This window comes from Alexandromys fortis, unplaced genomic scaffold (assembly GCF_014885135.2).
Source record: "Alexandromys fortis isolate MF-2015 unplaced genomic scaffold, M_Fortis_MF-2015_v1.1 scaffold_23, whole genome shotgun sequence".
Lineage (NCBI taxonomy): Eukaryota > Metazoa > Chordata > Mammalia > Rodentia > Cricetidae > Alexandromys > Alexandromys fortis.
In genome coordinates this window covers 15,162,385-15,188,114 of record NW_026067907.1, presented here as the reverse complement: position 1 = coordinate 15,188,114, position 25,730 = coordinate 15,162,385, and the positions used below count along the sequence as shown (strand labels likewise).

Below are 25,730 nucleotides of genomic sequence, written 5' to 3'. Positions count from 1 at the left end.
ATATACTTCTCTCTTTCATGAAAGAGACTTTTCATGAAAGTCTTCTTTGGACTTTCATGGTGAAAAAAACATTTTAGACCTTGATATGTATTAATGAAGCATGATTTTAAGAATCCTGGTATAAGCTCATCAGTAAGTATAACTTTGCCAAACTGGGTATGTTATTTTGAGGTCATGTTAAAGAGAAATTTCTAAAAGCTAGTGAAAAATGTAAACTACAAAGAAAATTCTTCCTTTAACATTTTACTCATAGATTAAAATATACAGATATAGTTGCTATGTTGGCTAATTGACTAAAATTTTATCTAGTATATGGATCTACTGATGGAAGTTGCTCATCTTGTTTGTCCAGGTGGAAACCTTTTTCCTTTTTCTACAGGAAATGACTTTTGCATTCTTTTCTCTTTTGCTTGTTTCTGTTAAGGACTGCAGCATACTGTGGATGTTTGCTGCTTCTATCCCTGATCGGCTCCTGTTCTCTTGGCAGAGCTTTTAGGCACTGATACTTTGTGTCCTGAAGTTCTTCGCCAGCAGATTTCTTTTCATCTCAAATGCTTTCATATATATATTTAAAACATCTTTCATACATGCAAAATTAAACCAGCTTGGAATTAATCTTTGTCCTTCTCTCTTGTACAGAGGTATTAATTTTTGCTCAAAGTATACAAAACTACAGAAAATAAAAGTTGTGACTAGGCTCTTCATATAATATGATTTGCAAATGGTAGAAATTCATTGACTCCAGTGTATCAGTTTGGTAAATTACGCTTGGTGTCTGTGTAATGCTGCCCTTAAGGTTATTCTAACCAGAAAAGTTTGAGAATAAATAAATTGTCTTCTTACAAATTGTAGTTGTAAGACTAGCTGCAAGTTACCTTTTTTGTTACATAAAGGCAAATGAGCATAGCTTTAGGTCACCCAATCCCTAGGAGTGCTAGGAACTATTATAGCACCTTTCTTGTCAAGGCAGTCCTTTGGCAAATGCCTGGGAGGTCAGATGACTTAAAGTGTGAAATGTGTACATTGAAATCTCCCAGAAACAAATATATAAATCCGTAGTTACTGAGGTCCTTCAAGAACACTGTTGTAGATCTTAAAAGAAATCAGTTTTGGTGTTTGTGGGTCTCAAGGAAAAAGTGAGTCTGGACTTTTTTTTTTTAAATGAATTTATCTATGTATGTGATGCAAATGACATCTTAGCAGTGATCTGAAGAGTTGGTATTCATTAGGTATGAAATACAGCTACAGCTCATAATTGCTGAATTATTCCTAGGCCTTCTTTAAGATATGATCCCACTGTAAGTGTTAAAAGGAGCTTGTTAACCTCTTAACTAGTATGTGAACTCGGTCATGCCCAAGTATCAGTAAACCTAAGTTCAGTTTTTGAAGAGTTAATGCATAAGCATAGGTAATTTCATTAATTATGATTTAATATTAATGTGTTGGATGCTGCTTTTTTTCAGATGTTATTGCAGGTTTCTCCCCTTTTAGACATATTTACCAAGGTGAATGACATGAATCTCTCCCTCAAAGATCTGTATGTGAGTGAAGCAAAATGTTTTAAGTACAGTTTACTTAATAGGAAAATGCCCTGTTCTAAAGAGCAAACTAGCCCTTGGAATTTTATTAATCTTACTTCCTTCAATTTTTAATAATAAGAAAGAAGTCATACATATTAAAGCGTGCTCATTATTCTAAAAGTAAGTACAGGGCAGATTTTGGACTCAATATTTCATCCTAAACTCTAAAGGCCATATAGTTCACTTTCTGTACAGTTTTCAGTTTCCAGGTTTGACAGGTAGTGATGTGCAATGTGGGGAGGGAGGTGACTCATGATTCTGGAATGACTCTTGACTCTCCCTGTATCCTCCAAAGAACCTGGGCATGGCTACTGATATAATTAGTATCACACAGTCTAATTATAAACAAAACTCTATGTACAGTAGTTACCAGAAAGTAAGCCTCTGTTGGATAATCTTTCAAGTTGACAGAGTTAATTTAGAATAATAATGTGAAGTTTATTAAAAGTCAAGTTGCTTTCCCTTGATTGACTAGGTTTACTGTAGAGGGAAAGTGGATTATATGACAGTAGTTATAGTGATATTTCATTTGTGTTTTAATAAACAAAGCTTGCCTGAAGATGAGAGTGCAAAGCTAACCACACTAGTTAACCATACAGGCCAGGCATTGGTGGTGCGTGCCTTTAATCCCAGCACTGGAGAAGACTATTAATGGGAGGAGAAAGGAGCGCAGGGTCTCAGTTTGCAGTTGAGGAGAGCATGGCAGTCGGCTGTCGCTCTCGGGACAGGGTCACCCCTTTGTTTGTCTGAGCCTTGGCAGAGGTGAGAACTCCGTAGTCTTCAACTTGAACCTCAATATCTGTCTCTGGGTTCTTATTATTTGTGCTATGTTTTAGGAAGGCTACTTGGTTGTTCTGGTCGCTCGGCAGCTCAGACCCGAAGTAACCACACAGAAACTGTGTTAAATCACTGCTTGGTGTATTAGCTCTAGCTTCTTATTGGCTAGCTCTTACATATTAATTTAACCCATCTCCATTAATCTGTGTATCACCACGTGGCTGTCTCTTACCGGGTAAAGTTCAGTTCAGCATCTGTCTCTGGTGGGGCTACATGGCTTCTCTCTGACTCTACCCTTTTTCTCCAAGCATTCGCCTAGCTTTCCCCTCCTACTTAAGTTCTACCTTGCTATAGGCCAAGCCAGTTTCTTTATTCATTAACCAATAAAAGCAACACATAGACAGAAGGACCTCCCACACCAGTGCTATCTGTGGAATATCCGTGGGAATCATGGTTATTAATTTTTAGGGCCTATAACAGTTGTTTTTGCCATAGTATTTATATCCTAAGAATTATGTCTTGTATTTTATGGTATACTCATTTAAGGAATAGAGAAGAATTGGTCACAGAAAGGTATTCTAAAAATAGCTGGATTGATTTTTAAAAGAAACTGTAGAGATATAAAACATTATACTGGACTGTATAATTTATGAAGAAGGAGAAAGGTATACCGCATGAGGAGACAGTAAGGTAGACTAGGGAGCAAAGAAGTGCTGTGGCGCCAGGCACCATTGCAGGGTTTGCAGCACTGTGCAGGGTGTGTACTTTGTGGAGTTCTAAAGCTCATCTGAGACAAGGACTGATTTAGTTAGCTTATAAATAGGTTTGGTCAATGGGTCTCTGAGATTCAGAGCAATGGTGCTAGCTGTGGAGATTATTATACATAGCTGTAACATAAATTTCTGTGTAGGATGTGTGTGTGTGTGTGTGTGTGTGTGTGTGTGTGTAATTTTTGCAAAAGAAAGCCTTAGAGTTGTGGTTACCTGAAATGAAGTAAGAATTTTAAAGAGGATACTTAGAAATGATCCCCTTTGCCCTTTTCATATCAGAACTATACAGTTAAAATTTTTAAACGGACATGTAAAAGAAGTTTCCTTTTTAAGAATTAAAAGGTTAAAAAATTAAAAGATAGAGATAGATGAGAGCTGCTTCCTAGATAGTGGGGAATGGTAGGTGTATTTATTTTTATTTTTATTTTTTTTATTTTGGGCATAGTAACAATAGTCACTAGCTGGTTCTGTTTGCCAGAATGATTTAAAAGGACAGATGCTGTGTCTAGCCCAGGATTTACTTCTGATTTGCTTTTAGTGAGCTGGATGAGACTTTGGAGGAGTAAACTCTTGGTCTTGGAGCTGTACCAGTGTTTGAGATGTGTGGACTTTTAGGCCAGTTCCTAGGAGAGGAGTTTGAGAAGCAAGACGCTGCTTGCCTTCCCTCAAGTGGCATGATTTGCTTTGACCTATTGTTTCTATTTTGTATTTCACGAGTTTCTCCTCTTTGTTTACTCTTCTACTTACTGATACTTGTTTTATTACTCTTTCTAGCTCCTTAGAATGAAAAGTTCTGCTATTAGTTTTGAACATTTTTCTAATATGGGCATTTAAAGCAAAACAAACAAAAGCGCTAGAAATTTTGTGTTATTATTTGTTTTAAATGTTTTATAAATTCCTTGTGGTTTAACCAGTGGGTTATATGGGAGTTTTATTTCCCCAAATACCTAGAAATTATCTAATAATTTACTGCTTGAATTTTTAATTGTTTCCATTTTGATTATAGAACAAAGTCTATAAAAGACGATTTCCTGGGCTAGGGCCAGTGGTGTAGCTTAATGGTAGAGCTTGTGCTTAGCATTCATGAGGCTCTGTGAATTAGCTCTCTCTATTAGCGCTACTTAATACTACTACCAATAATAATAATATTTTTTCTGAAGTTTACTGATGCATATTTTATTCCATCTTGTTAGGCAGGCCATGTGTATTTTGCAATTGTTTGCCTCAAAGTTCTCTAGATGTCAATTAGACAGAATTAACTGATCATACTTTCAAACCTTCTATGACATTTTTATCTTCTTTTCATATGAATTATGAAGAAAATCTGATAGAATCTCCAGCCATGATGATTGATAGTTCTTTTGCTTTTTTAATTTAATTTTCCTGATTGATTTGGGAACTCTGTAATTGGGTTTATGTGTAATTAAGAAGGGTGTGTAACCCTGTTGGATTTTCAAATTGTAAGATTTCCCTACAGTTTGCTAACCTATCTATGTCTTTAAATTTAAAATATGTCTTACAAACATTTTCTTGGTTTTTGCTTCCTCTGCAGTGTAGCAATCTGAATTTAGTTCAATGTTTAATCTGTTTAAAATGAACATAATTGTGTATGAAGTTGAACTTAGTATATATTTTCCCTTTAGTATTTTTAAAATTTTATTTTATATTATCTAATTTTAGTATTTTATCTTTTCTGCTAAATATACATTTCTAATAATTTTTTCAGTGTTCTGTGGCTAATAGAATTTATTTTTAACTTATTAAGATCTATGTACATAGTATATTCAATAACTTCACATTTTACATTTAACTCTTTTTATTTCCTACTTTCTCTCTCTTGCAATAACTCATTTATCCTCCTCAATTAATAATCTAATTCTTATTCAAGTTCGCCCTTATTTGTGTCATCACCCCACTTTCTTTACTCACCATCTATCTTTTATTTACATGTTTTATAAACAAAAAAGTCTACAGTGTTATTTCTTTAAGCATATTCTTTTAAAAAGATTATTGATAAAGAACGTATTTTTTTAGCTTGGTCCTTCACATTTATTTTGGTGTTCACATATAAATATGAAAGAATGCATTTTTCATTTTTAGCACTCACATATCATCATCTCTGGTGTTATTTTTCTTTCTATACATCTACTGTGTTTGATATCTATATATCTACATATCTATATATCTATATATTTATATATCTCCCTATATATCTAATATTTTTGTTCATTCTAAAAATATCTGCTCTATATTTTTTATAGTATAGAATTGCTTGAGATGAATTCTCAGTTTTCTTCTATGTTGGAACACACCATCCTTGTTTCTGAAAAATATTCTTATTGGGGATGGGATGCAAAGTAGATGTCATAGTTTTACTCTTAGTCTATTAAAAATTATGTATTAATTTTTGGACCAACTATTGTAAGACATTAGTGTTGTTTTATCTTAAAGATAATGTATTTATTTTGAGGCTTCTTTGAAAAGGTTTTGCTTTTTTGTTTTGCTTCTTTTTGTTTAGATCATAATGTGTCTAGTATGATATTTTTCAATTTATTATTTTCGTGGATATGCTTAACATTTTTGGATTTTTTTTAAACGAGGGAATTTTAACTATTATTCAAATAATTCTTTCTGTCTCATTTTTACCATGAGTCTTCTTGGGCTCTTGTTAACTAGTCATAATATTTGATATTAACCCACAAAATAACTGATGGAGTTTTAATTTTTCTTCAATATTTTACCTCTTTGTTCCTTAAATTGGTAATTTTTAATGACCTTTCAAGTTCATGTGGCTTTTTTTCCCTTCTATTTCCAGCTTCTGTTCAGTACATTATTTTTTTTCATTTTTTAAATTAGTGAACTTGTCAGTACTACAGATACCTAATTGCCTATTTTCCCCTCTCCAGTCTTAGTCTCAGTCTCTCTCTCTCTCTCTCTCTCTCTCTCTCTCTCTCTCTCTCTCTCTCTCTCTCTCTCTTTGTGTGTGTGTGTGTGTGTGTGTATGTATTTGGGAAAAGGCGGCGTGCCTGAGAGTTTTTATTGTTGTGAAGAGACACCATGACCACAGCAACTCTTATAAAGAAATACATTTAATTGGGGCTATCTCACAGTTCAGAGATTTAGTCCTTGTCATGGCAGAACACATGGAAGTGTGCAGGCAGACATGGTGCTGGAGAGGTAGCAAGCGTTCTACATCTGGATCCACAGGCAGCAGGATGAAGTGACAAGACACACTGAGCTTTTGAGCTTCTGAGACCTCAAAACCCACCCCCTAGTGACACCCTTCCTTCAATAAATCTACACCTACTCCAGCAAGACCACACCTCCTAATAGTGCCACTTCCTATGGGCATTCTATTCACAGCACCACAGGGTGTGTTCATATGTGCATGTGCAGAGGAAGATGCTGAATGTTCTCTGTTGCTTCTTGCCTTGTTCCCTTCAGACAGGATATTTCACTGAACAGGATGTTCAGTTTTTGCTAGGCTGGCAGGCTAGCAGGCTCCTGAGTTTAGCCTGTCTTCTCTGCCCAGTGATGGGCTCACTGCAGGATCATGCCTACTTTTTTTTTTTTTTTAACTTGAATACTGGAGGCTTAATCCTAGGTCTTAATGATTTTGCAGCAAGTATTCTTACCCATTGAGCCATCTCCCCAGTCTCTGATTCCTTTTATTTAGCTTCAGTTTTTCTGGTGAATTTCCTATCTGTTTACATAGCCCTCTGTTTTACTTTTAAAGTTGTTCTCCTTTATTCTTTGGAACATATTTACAGCAGCTGTTCTAAAATTAAGTATGTAGCAGGTGACTTGTTTTCTTATGGGTCACATTTCCTTGTGTTGAGTGACTAGTGTTTTCTAATTACATTTTGGATGGTACTGAAGACATATTGTAGAAGTATTTTGTTGTCGTTTGTTTGTTTTTATTTTTCCATGGAGTGTTGATATTCTAAAGGCAACTTAGTTAACTGGATGATCACCTGGTTATAGGCTTAGTTTTATCTCAAGGCTGTTCTCAGGTTTTGCTGACCTAACAACTCATTCTCAAATTCTTTTTCTCCTGTGGGTTTCCTTAGGCCTTGGTCTTAGACTTTTTTAGTATAAGTGTACAGCAGACCTTACTTGAGGGTCTGACTCCTGCTCCCTAGTGTTAGAAGTTGATGCCAAATGAGTTCTTGCTGTGGTTGGTTTGTATGCTGTCGTTTCCCTATATTTCTTGACCTCTGGTCTTCTATTTCCTTTCAGGGATATTGTTCCCCTCTTGTATGAGGGTATGTATTGCATTTGACAAAGGGTTCTCAGTAAATCCTTTACAAGCCTATGTGGTCCCTAATGCCTCGCTACCTTTCTCCTCTGTCCCAGTCTCTGTCTGCCCATCTTGTTCCACTTGGACTCCAGCTTGTCATTCTACTACTGGAAAATTGTACCAAGGCAGAGAACCAGAGTTATTTGGGGCTCATTACTGTGTGGAACAAAGGTCACAATCTTGTGATTTAGATAAAGAATTCACTGAGAAAGGAAAATACAGAAGTAAAGCTTATTAGATACATTGTAGCACAACTGCAGTAGACAAAAGCAAAGAGAAACTGCCTAGAGGCATTTTAAGGGGCTGCTTTTCATGGACATGGGGTTGTGGTGGGCAGGTAAGCAGTGTTTCAGTGTCAGCATGCTCTGAAACACTTGTAGGGGATTGTTGTGGTTACCAACAATCCGGCCTAGAGGCGATAATGGTCTTGCTCTGAGTCAGAAATGGGTCAGCGAAATTACCCATCCTAAATTTACATCAACACTCATCCTTTTTTCCCTTAGAAGTCACATACTTGATTTGTCTGTTATCTGGTATGTGAAAACACTCGTATCGTTTGTGCAGATGAATAACAGTACAAGAGGAAGAACAACTTAGTGTCAACAGCATTTTGTCTGGTTGGGACAACAATTTTAATGTGTTGAAATGAACTTTAACTATAGTGGTAGCTTGTAAGAAAAAAGCAATTCTTATTTCCTTCCCTTCATTCTCCCTTCCTTTTTTCCACTCTTCCTTTCATAGGGTCTTGCTGTGTTTCCTATGGGGACTTTCTACTCCTGGGGTGGTCTTCCTTTCTCAGCCTTGGAAATAGTGGGACCAAGAGGTGTATGCCACTGCACTCAGCTGGGAAAAGTGAATTAATTCCTTCAGGACTGAATCATTTCTCCATGATTGTCTTGTCTTGCTTCACAGCTTCAGCCATATATCCAATTTTCACAAAAGAAACACACTGACAGGAACATAAATGAAGTCTACAACTAGAGATAGTCTAGAATGTATTATATGTTTTTCCATGTTTACAGCATTTGACTTTGTATCAGTAGATCATTGGGGTGGAGTCTCAGAAGTAGAGCAATATTTATTAACTATTACAACCTCATTTGAATATATCAAGCCTTGTATCTGCTCAAGAAAATTTGTTTAGATCAGGCTTTGGGGGGGATTTTGGCATGTTAATTTTAAAAAACATACTATTTCATTTCCTCAGAGAATGGGGTGACTGTTTAAAGGGATTGTGTCTGGAAAATTTGCTTCTTTTAATCCAAGTCTCTTGCTATGTTATTTGTCATGGTTTGCATTCTTTCCTGTTCTTCAAATTGCACCTCAGGTAATCACTTTCTTGCTAGCACACCCCTCCCACCGCCATACACTTCCCCTGGCCTCTTACCACATCCTCCCTGCTTATGAAGCTCTGGAGTCATGATTTGCTTCTTTTATGTTTTAATTTTTGTCTTTTTTTTTTTACTTTAATTGTGGTAAAACATACATTCTTCTTCTCTTGAGGCCTGGGCTGAAAAGCACTGGACCATGTGGATGTCTCATCCGTACTCTTCTCTTTAGCCAATATTCCTTGATCCTCTTTTATGGAACCTGTCTTTTATTGTTCTTCACAAATATCTTTGCCGTCTCTACTCTGGCTGTTGTGCTAGGCATATGGACTTGTTTCTCCTGTCACAGAGGACACAGAGGCTGTCAGAGGATCTCTTCTCACGGACGTAACTCTTCTCAGTCTTCACCTTCCAGGCTCAGAGGAAAAGAGTCTGGTTTAGTCATGATGATCTTCCTTGGAGCTCTTGTGACCTGTTTAGATGACTCTGAGATGCTGTCTGTGTGTTTTCCCTCCGTTCTACCTCCACAGCACATTTTATCTTTATTTTCCGTTTCCCTTAGCAATGCATGCTTATGTTGCTTCCTCCTTAAACCCTGGTTTTACTTGGCCTTTCTAATACATTTACTGTCAGTCCCTTTCCTACTGAAACCTTACTGTTGGCCTCAGGCATGCTACTCTCCTCTGTTCTTTTTTACTCTCCTGTACTGCATTTCTTCCACTGTCCGCTCTAAGAAACTCTTTCTGACTCTTGTCTCCCTTTGAGTGGTTTCAGCCACTCTGTGATTTAAATTACAATTTAGTAATCTTAATCATCTATCTGCATCCTTATTTTGAGCCCAATACTCACTACATAGTCCTTATGACATCTTATAAATTCATTGTGTGTACACTATAGGTAAGGAAACTAAGACTAGGAGGAGTAATCTCTTTCAGCTCTAGTAGTCAATAAAAGAGCTAAGATTTAAACACTCATCTGACAAACTATGATCTCTCGATTATGCTGTTAATTAAATAGTTCTGACCAGCTATCTGAAAAGCATATTAAATATATTACCGTTCATATGCTGTGCTTACCTAATTCCCATTGCTTTCTTTCATGGATATGAGGCAGTGACATAAAGGGTCAGGGAGAGAGATGAAGAAAACTACAGAAAGACAAACTGAAAACATGTATTCTCAATCTCAGGATCTGATTTTCCTTATGTCAGTTTTCCCAGCTGAAGGTGTAGGACTTGATAGATGTAGATTTCCCTCTGTAATGCTACACCACTGATTCTTCCAAGCTAAAGGAGCATCATTTTGTACTTTCTACCTCTGTCATATGACTAGTTGCTCCCACCACCTGAATCATAATCTAGTACTTATTTATCTGGACTTCCATAGCCCAGATCCATTGCTTTCAGATTGTCTGATTCAAACACCCAGGGTATCTTTTTTTTTTAAATGTAGGTGTTTGTTGATTATATAAGAAAAAATTATTAGAGAAAATGAAAAAAGATATGCAAAAGTAAGTTTAGTTTTAATAGCATTGAATTCAACAGACATGAAATTACTGTCTGATTGTAATAAAAGGTTTTAGATACTTAATTTTCTATGACTGTCTTATCACAGATGGGTAATAAACAGTTTGCAGATTAGCTGTGGTCCATAAACTTTGAGTCTAGGTACAGCATCTGAGGGATAGAAATATGTTCAGCTTTCTTAGATTACAGCCACACAGATCCATGTTATTTAGAAGTGAAATTTCAACTAGGGACTTGTTGTGTTACAGACAGTGTCTGTGTGTAGCTTTAGGAAGCTTCAGAAAACACTGCTTTGGGGCTGGAGAGATGGTTCAACCATTAAAGGCCCTTCTCACAGCCAAAACGTCAAGAAAATATGCTGTTTCTTTAGGCTACTAGTTGTTTGTTTTATTTTTTCAATTGTAAAATGTTTATAATATGAATTGTTAGATGTCAAGCTACTTATACATGCTAAGCAAGAAAACACAATTGTACGACAGGTAAATTATGTCTTTACTGTTTATATATGTACATTTGTACAACAGGTACATTATGCCTTTACTGTTTATATATGTACATGTGAAACTTCACTCTACTTTTATATTTGGAAAGGAAAGGGGGAAATAATGTAGTTATAGGATACTGTCCTGAAACTTGCTCTGTAGACCAGGCTTCAAACTTAGAGATCTACCTGCCTCTGATCCACCTGTAGTTGGGTAGAAGGGCTTTTAATCAAGAAAATGGCTCCATAGGATTAGCCTACAGAAACCCTAACTAAGACAACAGTCAGACTAAAAATGTTTTGATGGATCTTAGTTGTTAAATTGAAATGCTCTAATAGTAAGCTGGTTCTTCACCCAGTGATGTTTTAACATTTACTGAATAAACAATACTGACTAGAACTCATACACATCTGGCTTGGTATGAGATGCTTAAGGAGCAAAATTTCATCTCACAGAAGTTTAAACACATCAGAAAGGTTAATAATTTATTAAGGGCTTATAAACAATTTTTAATAATATTTCAATGTGAGATTGCATGAATAGAATGAATACCTTTGGTGGTATGGGTGAGAAATGACCCCCATGGGCTCATGTATTTGAACACTCAGTCCTTGCTGGGTGATGCTCTTTGGGTGGTTATGGAACCTTTAGGAGGTTGAGCCTTGCTGGAGGAAATATATCACTGGGGCATGCTTTGAGAGTTTATAGCCTCACCCCATGTCCTGCTCTCCTCTCTCTCTCTCTCTCTCTCTCTCTCTCTCTCATCAAATCTGTATAGATCTCAGTAAGCTGCTATATAGCTATAGTCGCCATTCTTTTTCACTATCAGATACATTTTTATGCACTTAGTGACCACTAACAAAAAAATCTGTGACAGAAAAACAATTAGCTTTATACCTTCTTTCTTTAATATTAACCATATGCTAGTTTTTTGTTTTGTTTTTATTTTTTTGGCTCATGAATATAGTATACTTTTTATGCATGCTTGAGTTTTTAATGAACAACTCTAGACTGTAAAGCCTCTATTTAATTCTAATGGATTTAAGGTAGAAATAAGTCTTAGTGATTAAAAAAAACTTACTAAATTTGGTGTTTCTAAGAAACATTGTATTATGAGCTCTCCCCCACTTCTGTCTTATTTTCATGTCTTAATTTTGTAGATCGACTTCAACTTCCAAGGAATATGATTGAAAACAGCATGTTTGAAGAAGAACCAGACGTTGTAGATTTAGCCAAAGAACCTTGTTTACATCCTCTGGAACCTGATGAAGTGGAATATGAGCCCCGGGGTTCGAGGCTCTTGGTGAGAGGTCTTGGTGAACATGAGATGGATGAGGATGAAGAGGATTATGAGTCATCTGCGAAGCTGCTGGGCATGTCCTTCATGAACAGAAGCTCAGGCCTTCGAAACAGTGCAACGGGCTACAGGCAGAGTCCAGACGGGACTTGTTCAGTACCCTCTGCCAGGACCTTAGTGCTCTGTGGTTTTGTCATTGTGGTTGCTGTCTCTGTAATCATGGTGATTTATCTACTGCCTAGATGTACCTTTACCAAAGAAGGCTGCCAGAAAAGAAACCAGTCAACAGGCCTGATTCAGCCAATTGCTACAAATGGGAAATTGTTTCCTTGGGCACAAATTAGGCTTCCCACTGCCATTATGCCTCAGCGCTATGAACTTAACCTACATCCAAACCTAACCTCAATGACATTCAGGGGTTCTGTGACAATTTCACTTCAGGCTCTTCAAGCCACATGGAATATCGTTCTCCATAGCACAGGACATAATATTTCAAGAGTGACATTTACGTCAGCAGTTTCAAGTCAAGAAAAACAAGTTGAAATCCTGGAATACCCCTATCATGAACAAATTGCCATTGTTGCCCCTGAAGCCCTTCTAGCAGGTCACAATTATACCTTGAAGATAGAGTATTCAGCAAATATATCCAACTCTTATTATGGGTTTTATGGCATCACCTACACAGATAAAAGTAATGAGAAAAAGTATGTAAACCTCCTAAATGGTTTTTGTTCTGTGTCCTTCTGCATGTAACTTCTGCAGTGCAGATCCTTTTGCCCACACCATAAATGTTTTTACATGATTTTAAATTTAGTAATCTATGTGTAATGTGTAAAAATATACTATTCTTTTAGGTAGAACTTGGAGTGAGATTTGTGGGGGAAGAGAGTAGGAGTGTGGTAGAAGGGGTGAGAGATTATGTTCTCTATCATCACAAACTAACAAACTTTTCTTGAGCTTTTCATGTTTTATGGGATGAGTGCAGGCAGAAATTTTAGGGGGTACCTAATGAGTTGGAAGAAGAAGGTGTGAAATGTGGCATGCATACATTATTCTTAGTTTACTCATTAACTGGTTTACTTTTTAAAATGCCAGTTTGACTGTGGAATCTTTAAAAGTGTAGGAAAGAATCATAACTCAAAAAGAAAAAAAATACACAATATAAGAGTATTCCATAGCCTAGTTGAATTATACTTTGTTGTTTAATCTTCATATTCATACCATAGATGGGTTTTCTGAAAGATGTAGTATATATTACTATGGAATATTCACAAACAATGATAATGTCATCTCTCCTCTGTGCACAAGACTACTTATATGTCCTTTATGTTAGTAGAGCATTCTTACATAATGCACTCATAATACTTGGTAAACTAGTTTAAGAACTATTGACACTGGCCAGTTGACTAATATATATTAATATAGTGTTGTTGTTTTGTTCAGTGTTTTAGAGTTTTTATTTTCAATTTATTGAAAGAAAAGATATTTTTAAAAATATTTTATTGTTTTTATTGAGATATACATTTTCTATATTCCGCTCTCTTCCTCCCCTCCACTTCTACCCTCTACCAGGACCCCCACATTGCTGATTTACTCAGGAGATCTTGTCTTTTTCACCTACCTATGTGGATCCTTATATGTCTCTCATAGGGTCCTCTTTGTTGTCTAGTTTCTCTAGGGTGGTGGACTATAGGCTTTTTTTTGTTGTTGTTTTATGTCTAAAAGCCACTTATGAGTGAATACATATATTTGTCTTTCTGGGTTGGGGTTACCTCACTCAATACAAATACGAAAAAATATATTTATTTATTTATTTATTTATTTATTTATTTATTTATTTATTTATTTATTTATTTATTATGTATACAGTATTCTGTCTGTGTGTATGCCTGCAGTCCAGAAGAGGGCACCAGACCCCATTACAGATAGATGGTTGTGAGCTACCATGTGGTTGCTGGAAGTTGAACTCAGAACCTTTGGAAGAGCAGGCAGTGCTCTTAACCTCTGAGCCATCTCTCCAGCCCCGAAAAAATATTTTTAAAAGAGTAATTTTACTAATTGAAAACAAAAAGAACATGTTAGTTCTTTTTTTTTCCCACACAAGAGATATGTCTAATTCTCTATAGAATGGATGTTTCTTTCTTAGCTTTTGTCAAACAATAGAAAAAAATTCTTTTCTTTCACAGTTATCCAAAAATACTCAAGTACTAAGTAGGGTTTTTTTTTTTTTTTTTTTTTTTTTTTTTTTTTTTTTTTTTTTTTTTTTTTTTTTTTTTTTTTTTTTTTTTTTTTTTTGGTACAAGTCTGCAACTCTCTTTTGGGTATTAAGAATTATCAAAAGCTGCTTCAATTTTCTTTTCATATCAAATTGTGCTTCTGCTTTTCACATATATTTGAGGATTTTGTACTGGTAGTTAGAATTTGAAACATGGTTATATTTTAGTGACCTCTACTTAATTTTAATGTCAGATAAATGACATTTTTTTCTTTTATATATAATTTTAAAATAAATAGAATGCTGTCCGTATATTTCAGTTGTTGAATGATTATCTAAAATTGAGCACAAATTTGAGATTGTAATGGTAGCCTTGTAGTTTTTAGCTTTAGTTATTGGTTTGTAATCTCTGTTATCCCTAGGAAATACAGTATTTTGCTCCCTATTTGCAGTGTACATTTTGTATGTAGAATTATCCACATATATAGATTGATAGACATACAAACAGACAGACACACCATGCGCATTATAAGACAGTGACTTAATAATTGCAAGCAGAGCTCTAAGACAAGCTCCAGAGCTATCTCATCTAATTAGATCATTTCTATGGAATCTGTGGGCCTATTGGTACATAATTTAGATCATTTCTATGGAATCTGTGGGCCTATTGGTACATAATTTAGATCATTCCTATGGAATCTGTGGGCCTATCGGTACATAATTAGATCATTCCTATGGAATCTGTGGGCCTATTGGTACATAATTAGATCATTCCTATGGAACCTGTGGGCCTATTGGCACATAATGGGAAGAATGAATGCTGTGTCGTGGAATCCAGTGATTTTTAGTATGAGCATGTGTAAATTCTTGACATGAGCTGAATTGAGTTATGGTACATGTTAGAAAACTGTGGGGCTTGAAACTAAGATATAGAAAATTTAAAGTGGTATTTTAAACTGGTTTGGGAAAAAACAGAATCTAAGTTTATTTACCTGCTTGTTAGTAACAGTGAAGGCCCCGCATGATTGTCTGTCTTGATAGAGGATGAAAGTTTCATTCTTTCCTTCAGGATGTCAGAAAACTATTAATCCTACAAAATTCTGTGTGGGTGTGTGTCTTACAATTTTTCGGAGACTTTTATACTACCCCCATTATAATTAGAATAATTATTTAAACTGAGAACATGATTAGGGAGATGCGTTTCTTGTTGCTTGGAAGGCAGATTTTCTCATCATTAGACCACAACACTCATGTTGCCTGGAAAATCATCATGTCTGATGCTGTGAACAGACACTGCTGTGGTCAGGAAACTACCTACTCTCCACACTGTTGTAAATGTAGCGTATGCCTGCTTTTATCTCTGCACTTGTCATTAGTAGAGGTGATCACGCTAACTTTGGTGTGCAGTTCTTTCACACTACTTATTTCTCACAGTTTGAAGATCTGCATTATCTGGCCTTTTTTTTTTCTCATAGCCCATACTCTATTATGCTGAACTCTGAATTTCCTAAAATTAAGGATAACAGTAGCCAATATTTATTGGGAACTAAAACACTACAAACTGCTTAGAGCATTTTATGTTTCTTTAGTCTTCTGCCTTCCCTTGTCAAACTCACTAAGAAATACTAATATATTCATAATAGCCCAGGACAAGGGTACATATAGTAATAGTCTGGCAGAGAGGGAACACAAACCCATGTTTCTTAACCACTGAACTGAACTGCTTCCCTGGTTCACACTTCTTTTCTTTGCATGTTATTTTTACCAGTGTTAAGGATTCTCTTACTCAACTCCCAGCTAATTCCTGTCTTCAAATTGGCTTGAGGAAATGCTGTAACAAGTTTTTCTGAAAGCAGATATAGTCACAAGAAAGAATAGGCATCTTGTATTCGGAATAGAGAATACATTGTGTCTTCAGAAAGCAGCATTCTCAGAGAAGGTGGAGTGAGATAGTTATTACATTGCTTGAACAATAATTAAAAATTTTTTGTTTGTTTAATTTTTGCTTGGTTTGGTTTTTCTTAGAATGTTAGGATATATAATTAGTGTTAGAATATATATATATATATGTATGTATGTATACACACACATATAGATAGATAGAGAGAGAGAGAGAGAGAGAGAGAGAGACAGAGACAGAGAGAGTCAGGCGTGATGGAATGTGCTTACATTCCCAGCACTTGGGAGGTAGAGGCAGGAGGATCAGAATTTCAATACAGAATACAGGTGTATGTGTGTGATATGTGTGTGTGTATACATGTGTATGTACATATGTATGAGGCCAATTTGGGATATTTACCACCTGTCTCAGCTGAACAGTAGTGGCTCACGCTTTTAATTCCAGCATTTGGGAGGCAGAGGCAGGTAGATCTCTGTGAGTTTGAGGCCAGCCTGGTCCACAGAGTGAGTTCCAGGATAGCCAAGGCTACACAGAGAAAGCGTGTCTCAAAAAAACAAAAGACTCTCTCAAGCAAAGAGAAGAATGTTATGATGTAATTTTTATTCTTAAATAGACCTTCTAATGTGAATAATAGGGATAAAATTGGACTTTATCCCATTCCTTTTACTAGGTAAAAATGTTGGCCATAAAGAAATGTTGGCATGGGGATTGGAAAGATAGCTTAGAGGTTAAGAGCACTGGCAGCTCTTCCAGAGGTACTGAGTTCAAGTCCCAGCAACCACACGGTGGCGTGCAACCATCCACAAATGAGATATAGGGTCTCCTCTTCTGTCAAGCAGGAATATATGCAGGCAGAACACTTATACATAATAAAAAGTTTTTAAAAACAACAGAAAAAGAAATGTTGGCATGGTTATTACATGAAGTTCACGCTGCCTTTTCTGGGCCCATTCTTATCAGGAAAGACGTTAATGATTTAAGTGTGGGAAAGTGTTGTAGTTTCCTAGAACTAGTAATAAGCATCTGTATAGAACCACCTATGCTGTATACAGATGTTTTGTTTTTGTAGTGTTTTACTGGATTCTGACTAACCTCTGGGCTTGGTGCAGGGAATCCTGTCTAAACCATAACATATGATAAAAAACTGAGATATAAGTTGCAGACTTGACAGAGTCATATGGCTAATAAATGTGGACTCCAAATCCAGTTTTCTCTTTTCTGCTTATCTTCTAAAAGTGAAGTCTAAGGACTGAAATCGGAGGGTGCCGTGAGGGTGCCTGTGGCTGCTGTATCAGCTGATACAAGAGAGGTACACTTGCCCTGATGCTCTGCGTGGTCTTCCACATGGGGATCAGCTTTTCTTCCTTGATTAGAATTCTACCATTAACTCATGCTTATTTTTATGCTTTTCACATGACCAATACTCCAGTTTTTTTGTATGTATTGTCGTCTTCACTGCTGCTGTGGTGGTGTGGAAGGGAGCACATCCTTTCTGTTCATCTTTGAAAAGAAAAAGGAGGGCTGGAGAGATGGCTCAGAGGAAGACCACTGACTCATTTAAGAAGCTACCTTTGTGAATCCCACCACACTCCACAGCTGCCCCAGATTATAGACACATACTGCCTTTTCCCCTTATGCTGCCTTCTTTTTCAAGTGTTTTTTTTCCCTTCTGTACTTTATCAGGTATTTTTGGTGTTCAAGGACCAATTCAGACTTTGTAGTGGTTTCTCCACAGTGTCTTTAACTCCAGCAGAATTTGTTTGATGGCAATTGATGCTCCTAATGTGCTTCCATTGTTAGGGTAGGATTTGAAGCCTGCTTGAAGATGCCACTCTAGACTTTTGTCTCTCTTAATTAATTGTGGGCCCTTTAAAGTCTGGAATTGTATTTGTCTTCATACCCCTAGTACTTGGCAGGGTGCCCTGTCTAGTAGACAGTCAATAACTGTTGTATTGAATTTGCATTTATTTTTAGGTACTTTGCAGCAACTCAATTTGAACCTCTGGCAGCAAGATCTGCTTTTCCTTGTTTTGATGAGCCAGCATTTAAGGCCACATTTATCGTCAAGATCACAAGGAATGAACATCATACTGCATTATCAAATATGCCTAAGGTATTGTGATATAAAGGTAAAATCTTTGGATGGACCTCTTATCTCTGAGAACAGTTGGATCCCTCTTTACTGTACTATTGGTAGGAATATTTAGATTCATATGTGTATACTTCTGAAATAGTTAAATAAAAATGGAAAAATTTGCTAGGCTAAGCAACTCTTGAGGAAGGAAAAGACTCTGCAGGATTTAGAATGCGTGAGTAGGAGTGTGAAGTGTTTTCTTGCTCTACAGTTGCACAAATACGAACACTATGGATTACTACAAACCCAGGAAATTACTTGAGAAATAGTGAACTTGCTCTTCTAAGCAGTGTTGAGAGTGTGAAACTGTGGTTATTCTTGGTGTTTTGGCAAATGAAACTTTGGATTGTTGTCATGTAGAAATGGACAGCAAAAACAGGAGCCTCTTTATTGTTAATTGTGTGGGAGATAGTAGAGGCAACACCCAACAGAGGAGTTTTATGCTAAACATAACTTAGGGCTCCTTTTGTGTCTACTTGAATGGCTTTGTGTGGTCTGTGTGGTGCTTCATAGAACCTGTGTAGCTAGGGGTGAGGAATAGCCACAGCAGACAGGTAATGCAAGCTACCCTTATAGACAGTAGACAGCATGATCCATCATTGTCACAGCCCTACTCGTAGCCAAACTCTTCACCTCAATCAGTCTCTTATAGGGGTGGGCATCTACTTGTCTGATAACCCAAGTGTAACCAGATTCATGGTTGAGAAATCCTGAGAACTGCTGGCATTTCTCACCTTCAGTGTGTTGCAGACTTCTCTAGTGACCTAACATATTTGATTCCACTAACTTTTCCTTATGGGGCACTAGATGGTGTTAGAAGATATCTTAGCTATAGTTCCTTTTTAAAGTCAGTTGTCCTAAGGTTCTGGGGTCGGGGAAGGAGTTGAGTTTTGCTACAGTTTTTAAATGGAAAGACAAAACTAATGATCCCTGTAACTTAAATATATTGAGAGCTATGTTGGGGTTTTCATGATATTTGGTGTGTCCTCTTTATCAAGGGTGGTAGAAGAAACTGAAAGAAGGGGCTTTGTTCTCTAGAAATTTGTGTTGAAAGATTAAAATATGCAAGTATTATCCTCATTAATTTTTAGTTTCTCAGTATATTTGTCATTGATTGCTTTAATTACAGAACTGTCATCTTTTTTCCCTTTGGCTGTAGAAGTCCTCAGTCCCTGCAGAAGAAGGACTTATTCGGGATGAATTTTCTGAAAGTGTTAAAATGAGCACGTACCTGGTTGCTTTCATTGTAGGGGAGATGAGGAACCTGAGTCGGGATGTAAATGGAACCCTGGTATGTTCCTGTACTAATTCTCTGAACACCTATTTATATAGTAAGCTAGGTAGAATTAATTCTTTAATGACAAGCTTTTAGATCAAATTCTGATATTTTGTAACAGAAACACTACTTTTACTAACTGTTGTGTTTATCTAAGTTGTTCTATTACCAGTAAAGACTTGGGAGTCAGATACTGGGTTGGAAACCTGATGGACCAAAGAAGCCATGGAGGAGCAATCAGCTGACCTTCTCTACACTTCCTACACCAAAAAGAAAGTCCAAAAAACCCTGCTAATCCTGTGCCTCTATTGTATCCTGGGTCCTCTGTGTATGCTATGACTAGTCCTTGTCAACTAGTGGTGGCTTCACCCCGATTCAAAGTTAACATTATTAACACAGTCTCAGGGTGTGGATATCCCACAACACTTAACTCTTATTTATTGCCATTCATTTGGTACCTGAAAATCAATAGTTTTCAAGTTTCCTATTTTATAGTAGAATCATTATAAGACAGCATAATATACTAGCTTTTCTAGAACTGTACTGTAGAAAATATGATGGTCAGTAGCCTTATATAGCTCTTTAGGTTTAAATTAAAATAAAATGTATGTAGAATCTCTGCTTGCCATACTTCAAGAGTTATAGTAGTTTGTGTGGCTATTGATTATAATAGTATATTGGCTATAAAAATGAGATGAATACTCTTTAAAAAAAATTTAGTAGCTGGGCAGTGGTAGTTCATGCCTTTAATCCCAGCACTCAGGAGGAATAGGAAGGAGGATCTCTGTGAGTCTGAGGCAAGCCTGATCTACAAGAGTGAGTTCCAGGACAGCTAGGACTGTTAAACAGAGAAACCCTGCCTCGAAAAAACCAAAAACCAAAAAAAAAATAAAATAAAATAAAATAAAAAAAAATAAAAAAATTTAGGTGCTGGTCTACAGATCAGCAGTGTTTCTAAGCATGTGAAAGGCTCTAGTTTCAATCCCCCAAACCAGAAGAAAAAACAATGATTTTATCCATAGAGAATGTGTACAATTGTTTAACTTAAGGGCCTAGTTTATTTCCATTTTCTCATAATTGGTGTTTTAATAAGGATATTTTGTTTTTCTTTGTCATTAGTACTCATGTGTAAATAGTTATTTGATTTGAACTTTTATTTTATAGTAGAAATTTAAACACTGATGATAGAGAAGAATTCTTTTTAAGTACCTACTTCCTATTTACTTTTCAAACCTGCTCCCAATCTGCCATGCTAGCTTGTTATTGTCTGTAGGATTACATTAAAATTTGTCATTTTGATATTTAAGATCATTCTTTACAAGCTCAACTGTATTTTCAGTTGTTCTAGAGTGAATTCTTCCATCACTCCCAGCATCACAATTTATTATCAAATATATATAACCCATCGCCATGTATGCTTTACACTGGGAGGAAAGTTTAAGAAAAGAGTTTCACAGATCTTTTTTGGGTGGTAGGCAGAGGCTTTTATTCATCTGTATTAGATGGCAGAACAGTTTAACAAGAATATGTCTTTGGTATGGATGGAATTGGTCCTTCATAATTACTAGCTCTAATCTCTTGAAGAGACTACATCCTAATCCCCTCTACACTCGTTTTTCAGGACTGTAATATATATACAGAGATGCACAGGAAATAAAATCAATTTATATGTATATATGTATTATATATGCATATAAGTACATATGCATAGGTAGAGTACACAATACATTTTTCCATATGTAACCATATCATTTAATCTTTTGCACACCAAGAGATAGATTTAATTTCATTTTTAGTGCTTCCTAGTAGTAAATATGTTTTTTTAACAGCATGAATAAACAATAGTTGTTGTTGTTGAAGGCTGCTTGTTCATTCCCAGCTGCCTAGACTTGAATAACCACACAGAAATTGTATTAATTAAATCACTGCTTGGCCACTTACTTAAGGGTATTGCTACCTAGTTCTTACATCTAGGATTAACCCATTTCCATTATTTTATATTTTACCATGCGGCTCGTGGCCTACCGGCAAGATTCCAGCTGACAGTTCACATCTTTCCCCTCTGGCAGTTACATGACGTCTTGCAACTCCTTTGCTCTAGATAAGTAGGGATCTCCATAGTTGTAGTTATAGAAATCTCTTAAATGGTCTTAGTAGTAGATGACAAGAAAGCATTTAGGCTTTAAGGCTTTGATATAGCTATTAAGGCCTAGTTGCCAGTAGACTTTCATTTGACTGTGACTAAGATATTTGTTTTTCTTTTTCTTTTTTTCTTTAATCTTTTTATTAAGTTTCAACCCAGAGCCTTAGGCTTTTTAACATACTCCTGTACCACAGAACTGTATCCCAGATCACCATATAGTAGTAATTAGTGTTCTCTTACCCAACCCAAATTGTTGTTTAAGGCAGGTTGTTGTTTAGTGAAGACCTGTAATATTACTTACTCAGGATGCTAAGGAAGGAGAATCACAGGTTCAAGATGTGCCTGAGCTACAAAATGAGTTCAGACTGAGCCTGGAGAACTTACTTAGACCCTGTGTCCAAATAAAAAGTAGAAAGAGGCCTGGGGACATAGCTTGAGTGGTAGAGGGCTAGCCTAGTATGCATATAGCCGTATTTATATCCTTCAGACAACAAAATGGCAAAAAAAAAAAAAAAATCATTTCTACTTTAGATACATTGTTCTTGTTTTCCACTGTTTTATTATTATTTTTAGAATAAGGTTGATATAAATATAATGAAGAGATGATGTATATGTATTAAAAAGTTAAAAGCACATGTTCTTTTTCTTTTCTGTTTTTTCTTTTCTTTTCTTTTTTTAAGACAGAGTTTCTCTATGTAGCCTTGGCCGTCCTGGAACTGTCTCTAGAGACTAGGCTGCACTTTTTTTTTTCTTTCAGGAAAAGAAAAGAATTAGAGAGTAAGAAAAAAAATCAAACTACCCCTTCTCCTAATAGTGTTCTAGGATTGAGAATAATTTCATCCCTTGGTCAAATTTCAGTTTCTTTAATAATCATATCATGTGTACTTAAACTTTTCATTTGTCTACCAAATGGTAGGAAGAAAACATAGGTATTTAAGCAACCTGTGTGCTTTTTTGTATTTGCTTTTTCATGATTGTGTACCCTGAAGTGAATGAGCAAGGTAAGACCTGAATTATAGTGAGGGTGTCTAATGATAGGATTTTTTTTAAATATTACATGATCCATAAAAGCAAGCCAACAATTGAGGTTGGTATTTGTTTACTAATATGTATTTAGTGCTTACTGGAGTACAGGCATGATAATAGGTGCCAAAAGGATTAATACCTTAGTTTGTGCTGCAGATAACTCATCATGGCTGTAGTCCATAAATAAGAGCATTTCTGTGTCATAGGAGTGTAAGATGGTAAAATTAGATAGGCTAGTGCATATAGTTTGCTCTGAGATGTAACACAGTTTATTTGAGATATTGGAAAAACTTTTAAAAAATGAAAACAGTAGGTAATTCTTTTGTGTGGATATGGATCTAAATGACTTGTTCTGTGTGGATTGGAAGAATTATAAGATCTCATACAGTATGCACTTCTTGAATTTGCTGGTCCTAACAGTGCCCAGCTGAATGCCATGACATTTTAATTTTACCTATCTTTACATTATGGATTATGTTTCTCTTTAGGTTTCTATATATGCTGTACCAGAAAAGATTGATCAAGTTCACCATGCCTTGGACACAACCGTAAAGCTCCTTGAATTTTATCAAAATTACTTTGAAATTCAATACCCACTTAAGAAATTGGGTAAGCTATTAATAATAGTGTCTTTGATTTTTAGTGCAATTTGTAATGAAGATTTGCTTCACAAATGATCTTTTATAAAAAGTTTTGCCAAAATTATTGGTTTTTTTGTTTGTTTGGTTTGTTTTTTGTTTTTGTTTTTCGAGACTGGGTTTCTCTGTAGCTCTGGAGCCTGTCCTAGAACTAGCTGTTGTAGACCAGGCTGGCCTCGTACTCACAAAGCTCACAAAGATCTACCTGCCTCTGCCTCCAGAGTGCTGGGATTAAAGGCATGTGCCACCACCACCAAGAAACATTGTTTGTGTTGTAAAATTGTATTTATTAAGATTATGTACAATCTACAAGTTTTTTAAACTTGAACTTTAAGTTACTTATATAACTTATAAGTTTATGGGGTTGTAGGAATTTGCTTAGAGCTCCATCTGGAGTTGAACTAACTTTCAAGAAATTTCCTATTCAAATATTAAAATGTAAATACTGGGAGCCTATGAAAGCAAGATTTCTGTTCAGTGTGATGCTGGTTCTGAAGAACATAGAAGGATTTGACCTGGGCTTTGTCTTCCTTACTCCAGTCTGATTCATTGTGAGGGAAATGGGCTATTTTTTTTTTCTTTGGAGACATTAGAATTGTTGATCACAAAAGGGTTTTATCATTTCTTCCTCAGCTGACAACCAGGTACATAGCATGTAGATCTAGAAAAAGGAAGATTCTTAGTGTTAGGGATCATGGAAGATCTCATTGTCTTTACTGGGTAGAGAATCTTGACTTAGGGTGTTCCTTAGATGAGGAATTGACCTCTTCATTCTTCTTATGTCCAGATTTGGTGGCCATTCCTGACTTTGAAGCAGGAGCAATGGAAAACTGGGGCCTGCTTACGTTCCGAGAAGAGACTCTTCTGTATGACAATGCCAGTTCTTCAGTAGCAGATAGAAAACTGGTTACAAAAATCATCGCTCATGAGCTGGCACACCAGGTATTACCAACCTGTGCCCTTACACCAACGCCCTAGAGTTTTAGTAAACACCTTCTGTGCTTTTAATGTTGCTATTACATAGAAAATGATGCTTTTTAAATACAAACTTAATGACCAAGGGAAAATAATATCTGTTAGAACTTCATATTTAAGTCATTTTCACGTCCATTATCTCATCTCACAAATGTCTAAGGTGAGTGGTAATTCCATTTTACATGTATAGAAAATGAGACTCAGTCCTAAGAAATGATTTGTTTAAACTCATACAGCTATTAAATTTTACCATTAAGCCTTGAAGAATAAATGTATCTTCAGATTATCTTTTTTATTACCTCAGTGCTGGGGCCAAGCCCAGAACTTTGTATTTGTTAGACAGTACTTTACTGCTGAGCTAAATTTCCTAACCATTGAATATAACTGTTTCCTTATTAATACATATCTGCATCACATCTAGCAACTACGAGCTGCTCAATGTAACGTTGTAGGATAGAATTTCTTCCCTCAGTTACACCCTTTCCCTTATTAAGTCAAAACTTTCTTACTGTGTAGCTCAGATTTCTCTTGCCTCAGCTCTTGAGTACCAGATCATAGGTGTGGGCTCTCATACCCAACTGACCAAATTTCTTTTTCTATTTCCTGCTATAACTGGGTTCTCAATTAAAGTGGGAGAAGGAGCTCTCCCCAGTATAGAGTGAAGGAATTCTTTGTACAAGATTAAAAAAAGAAAATACTTATCCATGTATATCCCCATTCCAAAAATACTATCTTTGTTGTGCCCTAGATATGAGATGGGAAGCTGTGGCGTGGCAGTACATGAAGCAAGACAGTTAACTCTGTAGATGACTGTGTGACCCTTCTAAAAACTTGTTGGCAAGCTGATAAATGAACCTTTTTTTTTTTTTCTAATCTTGTTATTTCTGGGACCATTCATTACCACTTAGAATATTTCTTTTATTTTTTTTTTGTTTAGGGCTTTATAACTCATCTTCCTGTTAAATATATTTTTAAGATAGTATCTTAGAAAAATTAATGATTGAACTCTCAAAAGTAATTTTATTTTGTTGTAGTAATAACCTTATTTTTTGCTACTGATTTGAAATAAAACCCAGACTACACTGAAAAAATTATATACCCTATGACCACTTTTTATTGCAAGTATTTTAAAAAGAAGTTTGTTTATTGTGTATGTGTATATGTGCCTGTATGTGTCTGTGTATGTGTGTGGGCCTGTATGTGCTGTGTCTGTGTGTGTCTGTGTATGTGTGCCTGTATGTGTCTGTGTCTGTCTGTCTGTGAATGTATGAGTATGTGGGTGCACATGTGAAGCAGAGAAGAGAGCATCAGGTGTCCTCTTCACCTCTACCTGTTCTGAGGCAGGGTCTCTTCACAAACATAAA

General features: G+C 36.1%; 1 protein-coding gene across 1 annotated transcript in view; it reads left to right on the top strand.

The window, feature by feature from the left end:
- Positions 1–25,730, top strand: part of Lnpep (leucyl and cystinyl aminopeptidase) — an 80,622-nt gene that overhangs the window by 24,352 nt on the left and 30,540 nt on the right. Inside the window, exons 2-6 of the mRNA XM_050135676.1 lie at positions 11,923–12,763; positions 18,149–18,287; positions 19,468–19,599; positions 23,242–23,362; positions 24,179–24,333. Of these exons, the coding sequence (XP_049991633.1) occupies positions 11,923–12,763; positions 18,149–18,287; positions 19,468–19,599; positions 23,242–23,362; positions 24,179–24,333 (1,388 nt within the window). The remainder of the gene's footprint in view (positions 1–11,922; positions 12,764–18,148; positions 18,288–19,467; positions 19,600–23,241; positions 23,363–24,178; positions 24,334–25,730) is intronic.